This window comes from Mesoplodon mirus (genome assembly GCF_964341445.2).
Source record: "Mesoplodon mirus genome assembly, chromosome: 5".
In the NCBI taxonomy this organism is placed as follows: domain Eukaryota; kingdom Metazoa; phylum Chordata; class Mammalia; order Artiodactyla; family Ziphiidae; genus Mesoplodon; species Mesoplodon mirus.
This window is the reverse complement of record NC_138980.1, coordinates 69,883,197-69,900,457: the sequence shown is the minus strand read 5'-3', so window position 1 is coordinate 69,900,457 and position 17,261 is coordinate 69,883,197. Positions and strand designations below refer to the sequence as shown.

The window sequence follows — 17,261 nt, the reverse complement described above, 5'->3', positions numbered from 1 at the left end:
TGATTATGTACTGCTGAGCCAAATCCTAACTAATAAAAGTACCTTTTAAAAAACTCACACTATAGAAAAATTCTTTAAAAATTATAGTATCCAAAGTTGATAAGTGTCTTCTGATAGGCATTCTCGTACATTGCTTATGATATACATTTTCTGGAAGAAATTCTGCCAGTATGTAACAAAAGACATACAATATGCATACCCTTTTACCCAGAAATTCTACTGCTAGGACTGTTTCCTATGACTGATTCCCCAGGCCACACCGCCAGCTGGAAGAGAGACTGAGAAACTAAGAATTCTGGTTTTCCTCAAAGAAAACCAGACTTGAATGGGTACGGGATCGACAACCGACAGTGCCTGCTAGTGTTGGCAAGACTGATTCTAGAATGCAAAGGTGTTTCAGAAGGCAGTGTGTTACCAAACTGCACAAAGAGTAGACCAGGTTACTCGTGCATGCGTGTGTGTGTGTGTGTGTGTGTGTGTTACCTATATTCACTGGGCATCCTTCAGAACCAGCAGCTTTCATAATTATCTCATTGAGTTTATTTCATTCTTATAATAATCTCTCAAGATAGGCCTGATTCTCTTTGTTTTTACAGATGTGGAAACTGACACTCAGAGAAGTAGCTTGCCCAAAGCCACACAGCCAGGGAGTTTTGGGGCTGGACTTCAATCACACAGCTGTCTAATCCCCCAGCCCCTGCATCTGCTAGTTTACAACACTACCCTCCTGGCAAGTTCCATCATATGTAACCTGGAGGGCAAATAAGGGGACTTATAAATGTGTTTGCATCAAAACTTGAAGATGCACACAAAGACCCATGGGAGGTCAGATGGGGAGCACCCTTCTGTGGGCAACAGGTATGCTAGTGACCTTGACCGGGATCTCTCCCTTAACTGCTGCTCATAGACAAGGAGGCAACAAACCATGTACACAGGACCCCAAAGAGCCAAGTATTCAGGATGGTTATCAAAGAAAAGACTGGGTAAAACAATGCAGACATTTTAGACCCAAATCAGAAGTTTGAGAGTAAACTGAGGAGGAGATGTGTCTCCACGGTACATAGAAAGAATAGAAAGAACTCACAACAGACAGGAAGGAGAAAGGCACCAAACTGAACCTGGATATTTATTTATTGAAATATTGCTCTAATTAAATAGGTAACAGATATGGTACACATTTATATTTATACTTAGTTGTGTCCACTCATGCCACAGACCCTATGCTAGGGATATAAAGACAAATAAATTAGACAATCCTTGCTTTCAAGGTTATGACACTCTAGTGGATAGATGATATTTAAGTTAGATTAGTTTCCTTGTCTCAACCATGTGAGGTGAAGTCTAGCTCTTCTGACCACTGGGACTGCAACAGCAGGTCTCGGAAAATAATTTTTAAAAAAGCCTTTGGAGTCCCAGACTTATAAAATGGGATGGAAAACAGCTCAGCCCTATAGACAATTGTTACCTTGGGACAGAAGTGAGCTCCCTGTGCAGACACTGAAATAACAAATTATTGATATGCTTGGTGTTGATTTCTTCTCATCTGCTTACAGGAGGGACAGCACAGGACCTGGGCACAGAATAGGTATTTAATAAATGCTGGATGGATGGATGATGGATGGACGGATGAACAGACAGATGGATGCTGGGTGGATGAAGACACATTGCTCACCACTACCTCCAGACTCAATCACTGCCCTCAGTTTTAGGGAAAAAACAAACCAAAACAAAACAGCTGTCAGAGTGTTGCCTTAAGCTTTACATTTTAATTTTTTTTTTTTTTTTTTGCGGTATGCAGGCCTCTCACTGTTGTGGCCTCTCCCGTTGCAGAGCACAGGCTCCTGACGCGCAGGCTCAGCTGCCATGGCTCACGGGCCCAGCCACTCCACAGCATGTGGGATCTTCCCGGACCGGGGCACGAACCCGTGTCCCCTGCATCGGCAGGCGGACTCTCAACCACTGCGCCACCAAGGAAGCCCTACATTTTAATTTTAATTAGGGCTTAGAGGCCTTCAGAAGCAAGGTACACGAAGTCACAGATCAGTGTTGTTCTAGTTCACTACATTTTTCCTGAATAGGTAAGTTTCCTATTGGGCGCAGAGGTAATCAGTACTCAATCCAGCTATGTCACAACAGAAGTATGCACAGTTCTTGCACCAGAAGCTCTCAACCCAAATGAGAACAAACTCTTGCTATCTCCAGATGCTCCCTCCTTTGCCTAGGAATGTTCTCAGGAGAGCCCGTTCATGGACTGAACAGAATGTTCTATCCCAAAGGATGCTATGCTTCTGTCATCAAGGCAAAAAACATTTGCTTCCCGAGGCAAGTTGAGCCCTCTTCCTAAGCTGGGGAGGCAGGATACAGGCAGATTCTCAGGCTGGATGACGCCATCTGTCCCACACCAGAGGAGCCAGAAACACACACAGCACTTAGGTTCCAGCCTGAGCTCATGCCCCAGAATGGCTGATGCAAAGAAGGCCAGAGCCGGCTTCTTCAACCTAGGGACCTAATTCACCTACAATCCCCAGCCTCTTCAAGGGCTGCAACATCCACAAGCTGAAGTACATCAGAGTACTTTGAAAACCTTAAGAGCCTATGCATTTCCTCAGTTAAGTTGTTCTACAAATGATTGAAGATGGCCCAATCTGTGCCATCCACTGGGCCATGCATGTGCTGGGCATGGTGCTCACAGCAGGAAGCTGAAGGGAAAGCTGGGACAGAAGATCCAGCTGAAGAGGACAGGCTGGCAGGTGCAGAATCACAGGCAGGAGCCCGGTAGGGAAGGGACCCCACAGCAGCCACCCTTCAACACCTGGGGAAAAGAAGTGGGGGAGGGCTTCTGAGAGGAGTGCAGATGCCAGAGCCTGAAGCCTGGGGAGGTCCTGAAGGAACTGATTCACAGACTGGGATCCAGACGCAGATCAGGCTAAAGGAATAAGGGCGTACGATTCTACTCTCTCCAAGCTACTGACGTGAAGCTCTGAACACCCCACAGGATTAGCCTAGTTCGGGACAGCGTCTCCTAAGTGCTAAGATCTGGAGGGATGTAGGGACAGGGATCTAGACCTCTTCAGCCTCAGTAATACCCCTCAGGGTAGCAGTTCCATAGGATTAGCAACCCCCATAAAAGGGGCTATTTAAAAAAAAAATTTGGTTTCAAGTAATGTTTTAAAAATCTTTTTTTTTTTGGAGTATTAATTGACCTTGTGCATTGGTACGTGATCACAATTCTGATCAAACCCCCTGTCACCACTAATTTTCTGCTCTTAGACATTCATCTTCTAAATCTGGTTTCATAGCATGAGTGCCCCTTGCCTAGGTGATTTTAGAAGCTGGAGCTATACTCAACATCCCTTGCTAGGGTATAACACAGAGGACTCACTGGGGTGTTAGCCACACCCCACCTCAATACATGACATAATGGAAAGGGCCATTTAGAAGATTCAAGCTTGGACAAAGCATAACCAGGCCAAGGATGCCAAAATAAATGGATACTTCATAGGATGAGATGGGAGGAAAAAGGCCCATGCAAATGCCTTCTTGAGATTCCCAGGTGGACATGTAACAGGACAGCTGCACTGGTTCCTGACACAGAGCCTTCTACATGGTGAAGTTTAGTCAAATATGAAGGACTTGCCCCCCAAACGACCTGCTATTGCATCACTGGGAAATCTGAAAGCAGCAATTTTTTCATTCTATGGACCCATGACCATCCTCATCATCGCCTCGGGCCCAACGTCATGGTGCCTCCTCCACCTCTCGGAACTGCCCCTAAATTGTGCTGAAACTATTTCTTCTGTTAGCTCACTCTAGGTCTTGAAATAATGAGAAACACAAGCAGAACCTCCACTGTATAAGGAGATCTACTGTCCCTCCCTGCAAAGCTCCTTCTTTTCAAGCAGGTCAGAGGCACCCCGGGACTAGAAGTGGAAGACAAGGTCTCGCCATCATGACACCGCCATGATTTGGAAGCGTCTCTCAGATCTCTCTTCTCTTTTGGTCTCCACCGGCTGAAGAGAGCTGGCTCATTGTTTTCGCTGTGGCTATGCTCCCGAGCGATCAGAATATCTGTTACCATATATTCAAACAACTGCTTATTCTGAGCTTTATCTGGTGTCATTATATATTCCTCAAGTTCAATAATCAGAGTGACATCCTGCATCCTTTATGTCTAAGTGCCATTTGAGTTTGTAAACAGAGAACCATTATCAAGATGATGATGATGATTATGATGATGATGATACAGCTGTGTTTTTTGAACTCTACATCTACAGTTGAAATTGAGCTCATTTACTTCTCACTGCACCTGTTAGGAAGGTGCTGCCCCTTCCTTTGCCAAGGCCCGGGTGCCCACTACAACCCTTGGCCCTAGGAAGGACGAGACCTACCAAGATTTTACTAAGCAGCAGGCTTGGTGACAGGGCAGCCACTTGCTCTCTTTTGATTATAATTTCAATTTATTTTGTATTGTGATGCTGTCTTTTCTTCTCACAGCAATAGATAGCAGGGCAATGAAAGAACAGTCGACTTCAGGACAGATTACAAATGAATTTTTATCTTTAAGAAGCTAGGTCGGAAACTTGTGGCTATCAGGAAAGCGTACTAGGCGGTGGTGAGGAATGAGCTCATGCCAGGGTTCTGATAAACTTCAGAGAGCAAGGCGCGTTACAGAAAGAAAGAGGAGAAAATGAGTGAGGACACTGATTCTCTCACCTTGGAAAAATCCCATCAGAGAGGGCTGTGATATCAGTGACGGAGTGCATTCTCTGAGCACTGAAAGCACAGGGAAATTTAGTTTAAAATGTATGAATGTATGTGTGTGTGTTTTTTTGTTTTTTTTTTTCTTTTTCCAAAGGAAGTCTGCCCGTTCGATGGATATTCAATTTAGGTTAAAAACACAATATAACGTGAGGATAAGAGCACACGTTCTAGGAAAGACTTCAAATCCCTGCTCTTTCATTTATTAGCTGGGTGGCCTTAGGCAAGGTGCCGAAAAGCTCCAAATCTCACATTTTCTCACCAGCACTACAGATGACATTTTTGGGTTGTTAGAAGAATTAAACATATATACCAAGGGCTTAATACACGTATTAAGCACCTTCTACAGATGATCTCTTGTCACAGTAAATCTTTTTATTTTGGCCATTTTAAACAGTATAATCTATGGTAAATCTATATAATGGACAATGCTTTAAAAATAATGAGGTAGAATCATTCAACATTTGACCAATAACTGTTGGAAATCCAGAGAGAAAGCCCTCATATAACTTCCATTCTAGTTGGGCAAGTCAGACAATAAACAGAATAGGTAAACAAATTATCTAATATATTGGAAGGTGTTAAATGGTATGGAGGAAAGAGAGATAGGAAGTGCTGGGGAGGGTTTCCTGAGAAGGCCATGTTTGTGCAGAGATTGAAGGGTGGCTGATGGAAGGAGCCATGTAGATGTCGGGAAAGACAGTCCAGGCTGAGGCAGGATATGATGGCACATTTGAGAAACCCACTGGGACCTGATCAGGGACTTGATCATGCTTGGCCTTGCAGGGCACTGAAAGGATTTTCTCTTTTCCTCTTAACAAGATGGCAAGTCAGTGGAGTGTCCTGAACAGGGAATTATACAATCTGACATACAGTTTACAGAATGATTAACTCCTATGTTCAAAAGAGAATGTAGGGGCCAGGAAATTAATTAGGAAGCTATTGAAATAAAAGATGAGGATGTCTTGGACCACTAGGGTGGTAACTGTGGAGGTGGTAAGAAGTGCTCATATTTGAAAATCTATTTGAAAGTAGACTCAAATGATGATTATATGTGGCACATGAGAGGAAGAAGGTTTTTTTTTTTTACTTCAGCATATTGAAATATGAAGCTGCCATTAATTAAGACCGCAAATACCACAGGAAGAAGGAACAGATTTGGGGGGAGATCCGGAGTTTCATTTTGGACATGCTAAGTTTGACATGCCTATGGGCATCCAAACAGAAATGTGGAGCAGTCATTACATATTTAAGACTGGAGTACAAGGGAGCAGAACTGGCAGGTTGGCTAGAAAGAGAGCAAGGTGGGGGCAGGGGGCTTGGGCAGGAGGAGAGAGACAGACAGACAGATAGATGTGACCCTCCATGGAAACATACATACGACACACAAAAAAGGCAGGGTGCAAAATATCATGTAGAATGTGATCCCGATTTTGGATGGGTACAGTTTTAAAAGTATATTAGTATATGTTTACAAAAAATAATTGGAAGCATATGCAACAGAAAGCTAATAGAACTGGGAATATGAGACACTTTTTCCATAATACTTGGATTTTATATAAGAATGGGTATTAATTTATAAATAAAAAATAAGGGCAGGAGAAGAGTGCTATCTGAGTGAATTATCAAAGCCATTAACTTCTAACACCAACCTCTATCTCCTTCTCTGGACTCCAGCTATGACCCTGGCCACCCTCTCCCTCAGTTTACCCTTCTCTCTCTTTTCACCTTTAGCTTTCTCCAATCAGTTGCTACCAAGGAAGCTTCAGAATGACCAGGAGAACCTGTGGTCTACTTTCCCAGGGCTGAACTCACAGAAGAAGAATCTGAGTTCAAAGCCAAACACGGCATTTACCTCCAGAGTCCTGACAAATACGTTTTTCATCTTGGATGCAGTTGCTAATTTAACCCCCAATTGTTTTTTCTTTAAAGCTCATGACATTTCTATTAACAAGGCCCTAAAACTGAAATGTTCCTTTACATGTTTAATTTTTGCCCATAATGTAGTACTGAATAATCAGTGAGCGAAGTTGAATGGGTATGGAAAAGGTTAACATAAACCGCGTTTAAATTGCAAGTTTGCAAGCCCCAGGCCTTCACCCTGTTACACAACAGGTATTAAAGAAAAATGTTCTTTCTGTGGTTGCAAAGATAAACCTTCATTTTGCTGGGAGCCTCTGCAGCAGGACCCTTTTAGGATTTTTCCATTGAGACATCACAGCGAGGAAGAACTTTTCATCCCGTCTCTTTGGCACCACCTCCTGTTCCCGTTTAAACACATTTCCCCAGCTCGACTTGTGATAAGTAATGGAATTAGACAACCGTCTGTCAGCCCGGGACTTTTTCCCCCAGAATCTAGCCCTCAGGTTGAAATCACCATTGGAGAAAAGGAAATCATTGTAGACTATTTTTCTACTGTTCCCAAGAGCTCAGCTGGAGGGAAGTTGTTATTTCCTCTTTAGCATGCCCTGCTGGAAGGATCTGTGGAACTTCCTTCCCCACCTCCCAGCACAGTCAGGCCAGGAAGGGGTCACAGCTCCACGGCCGGCCGTCTCCAGAACACCTGAGGCCGACTGGCTGGGCCCCCATCCCTCCTCCAAAAGCTAACCTGTGACAACAGAAGCAAAGAAGGAGCTGGCCTTAGAGACAGTGCTGTTCACTCTACTCTCTCCTCCGAAGGCGGAGGAGGAGGGGGCGGGAGAGGCTCTGCAGGATGCCTTCCGAATGCTGCTGCTTGTGGGAATACAGGGACACTCTCTGCCTGATGGTTCACACTTCAAGATCCAGGCAAGCGACGTCAGACCCCGGAGAAATAAATCTAACTCCCACCCAACTCAGCTACAGCCCCTCGACCATCTTTAGGCAGAGGACCTGGCAGGCTGACCTAAGGGAGTACACACGGGGGACAAGGGCACTAGCCCAGGCGTCGAGAGGCCCAGGCTCTGACCCTGCCCCACACCTGCCCACTGTCTGACCTGAGGAGAGATGCCTTCTCTCCACAGACCTCCAGTTTTCTCTTGGGGTAAATGGGAACTGAACAATGGCTCCCTGGTGCCAAACTCCTTTCCTACAGATGTGATCTGAGGTGGTAAAGCATAAAGATGGAGCCACTCTAGGGGAGGTCGGAGGCCCAACCCGCTCGGCCTTCCCCTGGTCCCCGTGGGGAAACCCGAGGTGCCTTCGAGGAACACAAGGGTCCCCTCGTGTGTGGTATGGAGGAAGACAGGGGAGATCTTTCCTGACCTGATACCCTACAGCTACAGAGTTTTCACCTCAGCCATGAGGGAGCTCCGAGTCCCTCCTTCAGAGGGAACAAGGCTGCTGAGCCCAGGCCAAGGGGAGAGGTCTGTCTCTGTGAACGAGCAGATGGGAGGGGAGTCCGGGTGGGGAGAGCAGCAGGTATGGGGCGGGCTAGTTGAAAAATGTATCTTCAAGACCCTAACAGTCCTCTATTTTACCCCTAAAATTTCAACCACTGTAAAGAAATCAAGAAACAAGTGCTTCAGACATTCCTCATATTCTTTACTGAGGACTGAAGAAAAAGCAGCAGCAAAACCCAGAACTAAAGGCTTAACATTAGATGTGAAAGGTGACTTCCTAACTGGGCTGGCTCTTGGTTACTGGAAAATACCAAGAGAAACTGGAGAGGGATCTTTCCTAGGAGACTCTTAGAAAAGGCACAGAAACCCAGGCTTAATGTGTAGACTTCAATCTCCCTCTTTTTTTTTTTTTAACTTTTTATTTTATATTGGAGTATAGTCGATTAACAATTAGTAATCAAGTGACTCAGCCATACATATACATGTATCCATTCTCCCCCAGACTCAATCTCCTTCTTTTTAATTTTCCCCTTCCTTTGGACAATCATTAGGCTATACTCTTGAGGAGGGTCTGGTATCACAGAGATGAGAGAGAAAGCAATTCAGTAACTTGTCCAAGCTCATGAGTAACTGAGAGGTGTGAGAGGAAATATCCAGAGGTATTAAAGGATGACTCCACCCTCCACCATCTCCCCAGGGGCCACATCCAAGGAGAGATGCCAGAAGAAAACAAAGAGAACACACAAAAAAATCAACCATTGTCTCTGACTTCCTAAAAATGATCTCAAAACCAAAGCTGAGACAAGAGACTTTTGATTTCCAAGAACCGGGTTTGCTGTAACTCAAACAGCCAAAGGCTGGAAGAAGCAGAGTGAGATCAGAAGGAGAGCTAGTTAGACCCTGGCCTCACACACCTTGGACACTCACATCCAGTACTGATCACAGTTGGGGCTACAAAAGGAAGGTGAACAGGCAGAGGTCGGTGAGTCTCTAGGAAACGTTCTGCTCACCACAGCTTTCCGGTCTCCAAACTCAGCTCTGGGGCCTGGGCAGGAAGAGGCACTCCTGAAACCCCAGACAGCTGGAGGTCCCGCAGCAAAGAGGACCTGTGTCTTTCTACCAATATGAAGCCCATTTTGAGGTAAGTCTCACAAAGATGCCTTCTGCGTGCAAGAGAAATGGCTGCTGGGCAGATCCAAGGAGAGACGGCTTGAGAGCAAACTCACCGCAGTCTTTCTTGACACCAGAAGGTCACAGAAGTTATGTGCAGCCCTGAAGGGGGCCAAGGAGGGGCAGTGAGAGGATGAGTACACTCAGAAGAGTAGGCTTAGAAGAAAGAGGACTCGGTATGAGTGAGCAGAGGTCACGGACAGGATCTTAAACATCTCTCCTTGGCCGCACTCAGGATGAAACATTGCTGGACAACTAATTAAAAACTGCAAAACCCCACAGAGGTAGATTCCAAAGAAAGAGACATGCCAGGAGCCACATGACACCAATATGGTAGCTCATAAGCCCGCATCCCACTCCTACTTCCTAGAATTTAGATATAATCCCGAATTGACAGAATTTACCTGGAAATGACTTCACTAGTGTTTGGATTACCAGAAGGAACCACGGTTCAAAATAGAGGTAAGGGGCCTCCCTGGTGGCGCAGTGGTTGAGAGTCCGCCTGCCGATGCAGGGGATACGGGTTCGTGCCCCGGTCTGGGAGGATCCCATATGCCGCGGAGCGGCTGGGCCCGTGAGCCATGGCCGCTGGGCCTGCGCATCCGGAGCCTGTGCTCCGCAACGGGGGAGGCCACAACAGTGAGAGGCCCGCGTACCGCAAAAAAAAAAAAAAATAGAGGTAAGGTTGAAGGTAAAATATCATCAGCAACAACAGCAATGTCACATTGTTGACACACCTGCATTTGTGAGACTGTCAAATGTCATTTCTGTAATAGGCACAGACACAAGACTGCTCTGGATGCTGTTCAGAGCCACAGTGTGTCTCATGGATGGAGTCTGCCCGTAGACGCCACTCCCACCGCAGCTTCAGAGAGGGGCAGCTGCCAGGTAAGGGGGTGTGGACTGGTGGGCACTCCTCCTCCGTCTTTCACCCAACAGCCAAGTGGCCAAATGAAAGCTGCCCTGCATTTCACCTCCAATCCCTCTTGTGCATCCCTCCCCTCCTCCTCACCCCAACTGCCACAACCTCAGTGCAGCGCTCACTGCCCGGCGCAAACTATTGCAAGAGCTACGTGGAAAGAATCGTCAAGTTAAAGGAAAAAGTCAGCCTTCCCTTGACTGACTCTGTCTGGGTAAAATGTTCCTCATTTAAATGTTTCATTTCACATAATGACCCTGGGGATCTATCAGTGCCCTCACTGCCTGTAATATGCCCTTATCCTCCAGGGAAACACTGATCAAATCCGTATGAAATACTGAAGCATCCTATCCTGATGGAGGATTATACTCTCCTTCATTAGGATATTGTTGGATATGTAATAAATTAACTACATTCAGTCTTATCACCAACAGGTAGTTCCTGCTTCCCCTCATGCTTATGTAAAACATTTGCTTTAAGTCACAGCAGAAATTGGGTCTTTAGCCAAAAAGGACAATCTCAGAGCCTCACGGAAAGAAGTGTACCAAGTTTGATGGATACTTCAAATACCAGATGCCTTGTTACAGGCTTCCAAGGTGATATTTCTTAGATAATTGCCAGATGATACTAGAGACAGAGTGTGGAGTTCCAGGACTCTGATGACTTCATAAAAGCAGACAGTTGACCCAAGAGCCAGTGGAACAAAAAATAATTAGACAGGACTGCAGGAACTAATGAAGGAAACATAATTTTGATCACTGGTTTGAGAATATTGCTGGTATTATTTTTTATTGTTCTCATTTCTGATAGGCATATAATGAAGTCCTTTTGCTTTCTTCCTGACCTATCTCTCACTATTAACTTAGTGGTCTGTGCTTTTACAAACATTTGGAAATGAAACCCTTTCAAGCGGTAATCTTGTTCTCACTAACCTCTCAGAATTCTGGAACAACACTTTTTTTCTGAGTCTTTTTACTTTCAATGCCAATGTAGTTACTCTTGCACAGGCTCGATAAGAATTTGTTCTAGTTTTCACCAGTAAGTAACTGAACAAATAGATGGTACAGCCAAGGCCATACCTGGAGAATCATATTTGAAAGTGATTCTCATTTAATCAGATGTGACAAACCCACCATGAAGAAACAAGGGTTGTACTTTGTTTAAAGAACCACGAAGCCCTCCCAGAAAACTACAGGCAAAATGGTAGAAATGGCTTTCTTGGATTGGTTTCCTTGTCTCAGAATAGAAGACTAAATAAAAGCAGTGAAGAATATACTTGGAATAAGAGAGGCTACTGAGACTTCCTAAGAAGATTCTTAAGAAATCTCCAGGGCTTCCCTGGTGGCGCAGTGGTTGAGAGTCCGCCTGCCGATGCAGGGGACACGGGTTCGTGCCCCGGTCCGGGAGGATTCCACATGCCGCGGAGCAGCTGGGCCTGTGAGCCATGGTCGCTGAGCCTGTGCGTCCGGAGCCTGTGCTCCGCAACAGGAGAGGCCACAACAGTGAGAGGCCCGCGAACCGCAAAAAAAAGAAATCTCCAGACAGAAGTTAATTTTGTGGGCTTTGTAGTTGCCTACCACGGCACGGCTTTAGGTTTTCTGACCAAAGTACAAGGAGGCTTGTGTAGATTAGTTAACATTTCTTTTTTTTTAAATTAATTAATTAATTAATTAATTTTTTTGGCTGTGTCGGGTCTTTGTTGCTGTGCACGGGCTTTCTCTAGTTGTGGTGAGCGGGGGCTATTCTTCGTTGCGGTGCATGGGCTTCTCATTGCAGTGGTTTGTCTTGTTGCAGAGCACGGGCTCTAGGCGCACAGGCTTCAGTAGTTGTGGCTCATGGGCTCTAGACTGCAGGCTCAGTAGTTGTGGCGCACGGGCTTAGTTGCACTGCAGCATGTGGGATCTTCCCGGACCAGGGCTCAAACCCGTGTCCCCTGCATTGGCAGGCAGATTCTTAACCACTGCGCCACCAGGGAAGTCCCTAGTTAACATTTCTTACTAAGTTATATAGATGATCAGACCAAAATGCAATGAGATCAGCTTTTCAGTAACCAAGAGTAATCTATAGAGATTATTTGTAACCCCAGTGCTTTACAGTTTACAATGTCCTTCTACATCCTGGGTTAAACCCCCCAAAGAGCCTTCTAACACAACATTCCAGCAATCACCATGAACAAATTTACACTTGAACATCTCCATCTATGTGCCTTGGAAAAGACAAAAGAGCTTAGGAAGAGGTAAGTGGATAAACACTTACACCCTATTCATTCTCCTCCATCACAAATACCTGCAGGCTTTAGAAGACATGCGTATGCACGTACGCACACACACTCACACACAGATGTCCAACATTTTCCATGGGACAGCCCCCTACAGCTGAGAAAGCCCAGCTCCACAGAAGGCCAACGCAAACTTCTATCTTGGGTCTCATTACGGAAGGCTTGTAAGGGGCTGAGACCAGTGGGCCAACATTACTTTCTCCATCGTGAAAACATCCAGATAAGCCCGACCTTTGCCGCCCCTGTCGGCCATGGAAGAGAAACCGCAGCGCCTGGGGAGTTATTCTTCTTCTTTCCACCCCCTGGCTCTGTGTCGCATGCCAGGCAGAGGCAGAACATATTAGTAGAGAACTGCTTTTGCGCCGGGATACTGTCCATCATCGTGACATCTCTGCAGTCTATGTTTTGAAATCTGGCCTTTCAAAGGATTTAGAGATTAGAGTTCAAGGAAGACCAAGGCGCACCCCAGGGCAGGCCTGGTCTTAATGCTGAAACCCCGCCCTTCCTACACCATAGCCAATTTGACCTCTGGAAGAACCTAGTGCATATCTTGGTCTAACAGAATTATTTTCAAAGACTCTCAGCTCTTCTTTTTCTATTTAATGGCAGCTGAAGGCGGTTCAGTTTGGCGTCCCTAAATGACTAGGGTACTTGCCGAGCATAACGGTCTCCCCAGCCCGAGCTAGAATGCCTCTGCTAAGGGCCAGGTTCCTGGCGTCTGGGGAGGGAGGACCTTGGCCATGTCAGGCCACCCTAACCACACAGCCCCCCTTCAGGGGTGTCCTGTGATGCCCACTCACCATTCTCTGCCTTGTGTTTTGGCGGCTTGGGCTCCGGGAGACACGGACAGGGCCCGTCGCAGAGGGTGGTGAGACTTTTGCCAGTAGAACAAGCATGGAACTCCAACTTGCACTGCAAAAGACAGAACAATCCTTAAGAATACTGCCACACAGACCCCTCCCCAGCTTCCTTAGGAAACTGCCAGTGCCCTTCTAACCACAATTAGGCTCACAGAAGCAAAGACAGAGCGAAGAGGAGTTCATCTCTGTTAAAGGTCTGAAGTACAGGATGCTAACTAAGAAATGGCCTTCTGTGTTTTCCCAAATGCACAGGATAACATCTAAAAACACTGCACAGGGAGGCTTAGTTTAGTAAGTGGTAAACTCAACCGTAACTGTTTATGCAAGTATCAGGATGCAACTTAACATCTGTGGAGTCCCAGAGGGTCCACAAAGACAAAAGGCTGAAGGCTGCTCCAACTCGTTCCCTTACCCCCACTAGGGAGGCTCTACCAGGGTAGCCCTCCTAGTCACGCTCAGCTGCTCACCCTCTTCCTGGGGAGAAGGGTAACAATCTACTTAGTAAGTTTGGATGGTGTGTACGGCCCAGCCCTTTCCCCGGGAGTGAGCGAGGAGTGAATGCTTTGGCCTCAACCATCCAAAACCCAAGTTTGACACAGTCTTTTCCCCCAGAGGATGCCTGTGGTTGTCTAAGTAGCCTAGGACTGGGTGGAATGGTCCACTGAATCCTAGGACTCAAAATTAGAAGCCCCAAAGCCATACAACGTCCTGTCAACCCCTTCATATTTTGGCCGCTGTCTCCAGTTCTTTACCCTTAAGTCTCAACTGATTCAGACCCCAAGCAGGAAAGAAGGAGGTTCTTTACAGATGCAAAAGACCACAACGATTAACAGCATTTGATTATTACTACATTATGGAATAAGAAATGGAGACTCAGAGGCTAAATAACTTGTGAAAGCTCAGGACACGCACAATCCAGGATTCCAAACCCCATCTGACCAACTCCAGGGCCAAGCACTTAACCGTCCCCATCACTGTGTCTGTCACGTGGAGGGACCGAGAGAACAGATGGCCTGCACTGGACTCCGCGTGTGGCTGATTATGCGGCTGGGCTACTGGCCTGGGTCTGAGTTGTCTGAGAGTTCCCTCCCTTTTTGACCTGCAAAATTCTCTAGATCAAGGCCTGTGTGCAATCGGGCTTCTGCAAAGGCCCACGGGCCCAGAACCACGCTGGCATCTGCTGAAGGTTCAAAGGAAGGGGAGACGGGCAGAAGGGACGGAGCACGCACGGTGCGTGCAGCTCTCATCGGGTGCCACGCGGAACCTTTCAAAGGGAAGAAAAGGGGAGATATGGTCCTTGCCCTCGGAAAGCACAAATGCATACCTTTGAAAAGGCCGCGTTTGCAAAGCAACACGAGTGCAGATGAATCCCGGCTCCTTATGAGACAACGGGGTATTCAGTCCCCACACTGATTACACACCGAGCATAGGGAGAGAGGGCTTTCAACCTACACGTGCTGGAGTCACTCATGTAATTCCTACCGTTGGCCACGCAGTCGCCTGAGACCCTTGCAGAGAGAGCACGGCAGATGAGCCAACGGGGAGCTGGCTTCCTCTCGATGCAAAACTCCCTTTTGTGCACGCTGCTGGGTGTCTGGTGTGGCCCAGCGTGGTGGCAGGCGTGCTGGGGGCCGTATGAAAGGAAGCCACGGCCCAGACCGCAAACGTCGATGGACAGACGTAGTGAGGAAACAAAAAATGTGCAACCACGTGGATGTGACGATGAGGGGAGGAGGGGTATATGTGTATGCAGGGATGCAGCACAAAAGAGACCCCAGGTATGGGCCGTGCCTGCAGATGGTCCAAATGGACAGAATATGCACCAAGGAGAATGCTGGAAGGTGGCAGGTGGGTCCCCAGTGTAAGAAGCTTCTTTTCAACTAGCACAGCCTGTGCCCAGGGCTAGAGGGGAGACCACTGTTACTGGCCCCGCCCCGCCCCCTCCTCCTCCCCTGGGCTAGCTCTCTGGAACAATCCTCAGGTTCAGGCTAGTGATTCTCAAACTATTTTCTCAACAGAATCCCTAAAGCTAATTTAGAGGGGGAAATACACTTTGTTTTTTACATGTCAGCTTATTTTACGAAGTCAAAATTAGTACAGTGACTTGCTCTAAAGCCTTATCATACTGTGACTGCAATTTCCTGCTTGTATCTGTGATAGATGGTAATCCTCTTCCCAAACATTCTCTGGCCTCCCCGGAAGAGGAATCCATACTTTGCTCAGGGCCGTGTGTCATGAAATCTGATGTCCCCTCTGTGGTGACAGCAGGCTTGACCACATGACTCGCTCTGGCCAGCAGATGGTGAGCAGGAATGATCCAAGCCAGGTTTGTGTGACATTTGAAAAACCACTGCTTGGTTTTCCCCTCTGTTATGGAAACGGCATGTGTCCCACAAGGGCCGCTCCTTCTGCCTGGGACCCAGACGGCAGAGGACACAGAACAGAGATGAAGCGAACCCACAGCCAGCATGCAACATGAACAAGGAACTAATGCTTGCTGTCACAGGCCACTGATGTTTGGGGATTGCCTGCTACCACAGCATACTTTAGCAAAAGGTGACTTCCTACTAGACCCTAAAGTACTTAATGGCAGGGAAAAGTCTTAGTCGCGGTCTTATCCCTGGCATGATATGATACACATATAGCCCTGGCACACAGTAGATGTGCAGTCAATAGCGGCTGAATGATAAAGGCAGGAGGATGGGGTCCCTGTTCACTCTGCAGCTCTGAACCTCTGTTCCGGCCACCAGGAGCCACCAGTCTGCCTGCCCAAGGAGTGTAGGTGCCAGAGCTCAGCATTGGAGATGCTCTCGTGAACTTGACTCACAGCGCTCCCTGGTCCTCTCTCTGAGCTCCACATTTAATGCTCTGACTTTCAGCCTCCCCGCTCGCCCGAGTCTATCATTGGAGTCGGAATCCAGCCCATCTGCTTCCCAGGTACCCAGAACAACCACCTCTTGGGTGGCCTCGCCTGGCCTAGGGACTCCTGCGCACTGTGATTCTAGTAACACAGCTTCCGTGGCTGGCCCCGGCACCCCTCTCCTGCACAGTCGCTGTCTCAGTCTGTGGCGGCAGCCAGGCCTCTTCCCGACTCCAGGAAGGGGCCACCAGAGAAAACAATATTTATCTGCAGTGGTGAAAATGCATGTTTCAAGGACACAGATCTGCCTTTTATCTTCCAGAACAATATGTGGCATTTAAATGAAGCTCAAAAGGCTATAATTTCATTTTTTTTTATAAAGCTCAAAATGTGCTATTTAGAGATATACACATATGTGGTAAAAGCTACTTTAAAGAAGCTGGGGGTTGGGGGGGTGGCGTTGACAGACACCAACAAGATAGAGGTCACCTCCAGAGAGGAGGCAGGGGACGGCGTCAGACAGGGGCCCACAGACGCATAGTGAAAATTGGGAATGGTTTATTTCAAGAGTTGGGTGTTGGATTCTGAGGCTTTTGTTTCATTTGTAGCTTTGGCAACATATGAATAATACATATATGTTTATGTGTCAAGTACTTTATGATCAACCATAAAACAGTTTATAGGCTTCTATCCAGGTAAGGACCAACTATCACCACATCTCCCGAGGAAGCTGGTTAGGAGGAGTGAGAGCACATGTGTGGGGACGCCCCTGGGAAGGGTGGCGAACCCTGAATATCCCTGGGCAGAGGCATCTAAGGGCCTACAACCCAGGCATCTCACACACGTTCCCTTCCTACAGCTCTTCTCCAAGTCGCACCCGTGGAGTTACCTACCAGTCTCTTACCCCATCCCCTCTTCCCCAGGTCCTTTCTGGGCAAGAACAGATATAGAAGCCAAAAGGTGGTCACTGCACCAGCTTTACCCCGAGAGGACACAAAACCCTCACAGTACAGGGCTTCCCATTAGACCGGGCTCTACAGCCTTGGACCTTCACACCTCCAACTGCCTCTCCCAACCTGCAGGGAACGGAGGCCTA

At 47.1% G+C, this 17,261-nt stretch overlaps 1 protein-coding gene across 2 annotated transcripts in view; it reads right to left on the bottom strand.

The window, feature by feature from the left end:
• SPOCK1 (SPARC (osteonectin), cwcv and kazal like domains proteoglycan 1) overlaps positions 1-17,261 on the bottom strand; it is a 528,713-nt gene that overhangs the window by 72,986 nt on the left and 438,466 nt on the right. For both annotated transcript variants that reach the window (XM_082623997.1, XM_082623998.1), the window contains exon 6: positions 13,246-13,357. In XM_082623997.1, the coding sequence (XP_082480123.1) occupies positions 13,246-13,357 (112 nt within the window). The remainder of the gene's footprint in view (positions 1-13,245; positions 13,358-17,261) is intronic.